Source organism: Cebus imitator, unplaced genomic scaffold, assembly GCF_001604975.1.
Source record: "Cebus imitator isolate Cc_AM_T3 unplaced genomic scaffold, Cebus_imitator-1.0 Scaffold491, whole genome shotgun sequence".
Lineage (NCBI taxonomy): Eukaryota > Metazoa > Chordata > Mammalia > Primates > Cebidae > Cebus > Cebus imitator.
The window spans coordinates 1143468-1144588 of NW_016107806.1; the positions used below are offsets into that span (position 1 = coordinate 1143468).

The following is a 1121-nucleotide window of genomic DNA, read 5'->3' on the forward strand; positions in this document are numbered from 1 at the left end:
CAGGAGGCGGAGGTTGCGGTGAGCCGAGATCGCGCCATTGCACTCCAGCCTGGGTAACAAGAGCGAAACTCCGTCTCAAAAAAAAAAAAAAAGCTTAGTCTAGATTGCTAATTCAAAGGGATAAATGAATTGAGGGAAAATGAGAAAGATAGGAACAATCACTAAAACCATAAAGAGATTCCTGACCTTTAAGATTGACACCATTTCTGCCAGTGGTGATGAAAAGCTTGAATACAGTTGAATTGACGGTATTGGTGAGATAAGTGTTGAGGTCATAATTAAGCATTAATCTTGATGATGCATTGACCACCACCTGTCAGTAAATCAAAGGAAGATCTGCACCTCCTTTCCTAGAGAATCTGATTCCTTCCAGATCCACCCCTCATAACTTATTTAACCAAAAGTATCTGTTTCACACAAGTACAAATTGCCCATCGCATGACCACGTATTTGAGAACAACAAAATCTGCCTTTGAAAACAAAATAACTTTTTTTTTTGAGACAAGGTCTTGCTTTGTCATCAGGCTAGAGTGCAGTGGCATGATCATGGCTCACTGAAGCTTCAAATTCCTAGGCTCAAGCAATCCTCTTGCCTCAGCCTCTAGAGCAGCTGTGACTACAGGTATACGTCACCATGCCTGGCCAAAAAAAGACAGGGTCTCACTATGTTGCCCAGCATGGTCTCAAACTCCTGGCCTCAAGCCATGCCTCCACCTTGGCCTTCCAAAGTGCTGAGATTACAGCATAAGCTACCATGCCAAGCCCAAAATGACATTTTTTCTAGAAGGAAGTCTTGGGTCCAATTATTCCTTCAGACATATCTTCCCTTTGTATGATTCCCTATTAAAATGTCTTTGAGGCCAGGAGAGGTGGCGCACACCTGTAATCCCAGCACTGTGGGAGGCTGAGGGGGTGGATTACTTGAGGTCAGGAGTTTGAGACCAGCCTGGCCAACATGGGAAAACCTGTTTCTACTAAAAATACAAAAATTAGCCAGGCATGGTGGCACATGCCTGTAATCCCAGCACTTTGGGAGGCCAAGGCAGGCGGATCACCTGAGGTCGGAAGTTCAAGACCAGCCTGATCAACACAGAGAAACCCTGTTTCTACAAAAAATACAA

At 44.3% G+C, this 1121-nt stretch overlaps 1 protein-coding gene across 1 annotated transcript in view; it reads right to left on the minus strand.

Moving 5' to 3' along the window:
* Nucleotides 1-1121, minus strand: part of NUP210L (nucleoporin 210 like) — a 152559-nt gene that overhangs the window by 19675 nt on the left and 131763 nt on the right. The window contains exon 32 of the mRNA XM_037733088.1: nucleotides 187-313. Coding sequence (XP_037589016.1) covers nucleotides 187-313 — 127 coding nt within the window. The remainder of the gene's footprint in view (nucleotides 1-186; nucleotides 314-1121) is intronic.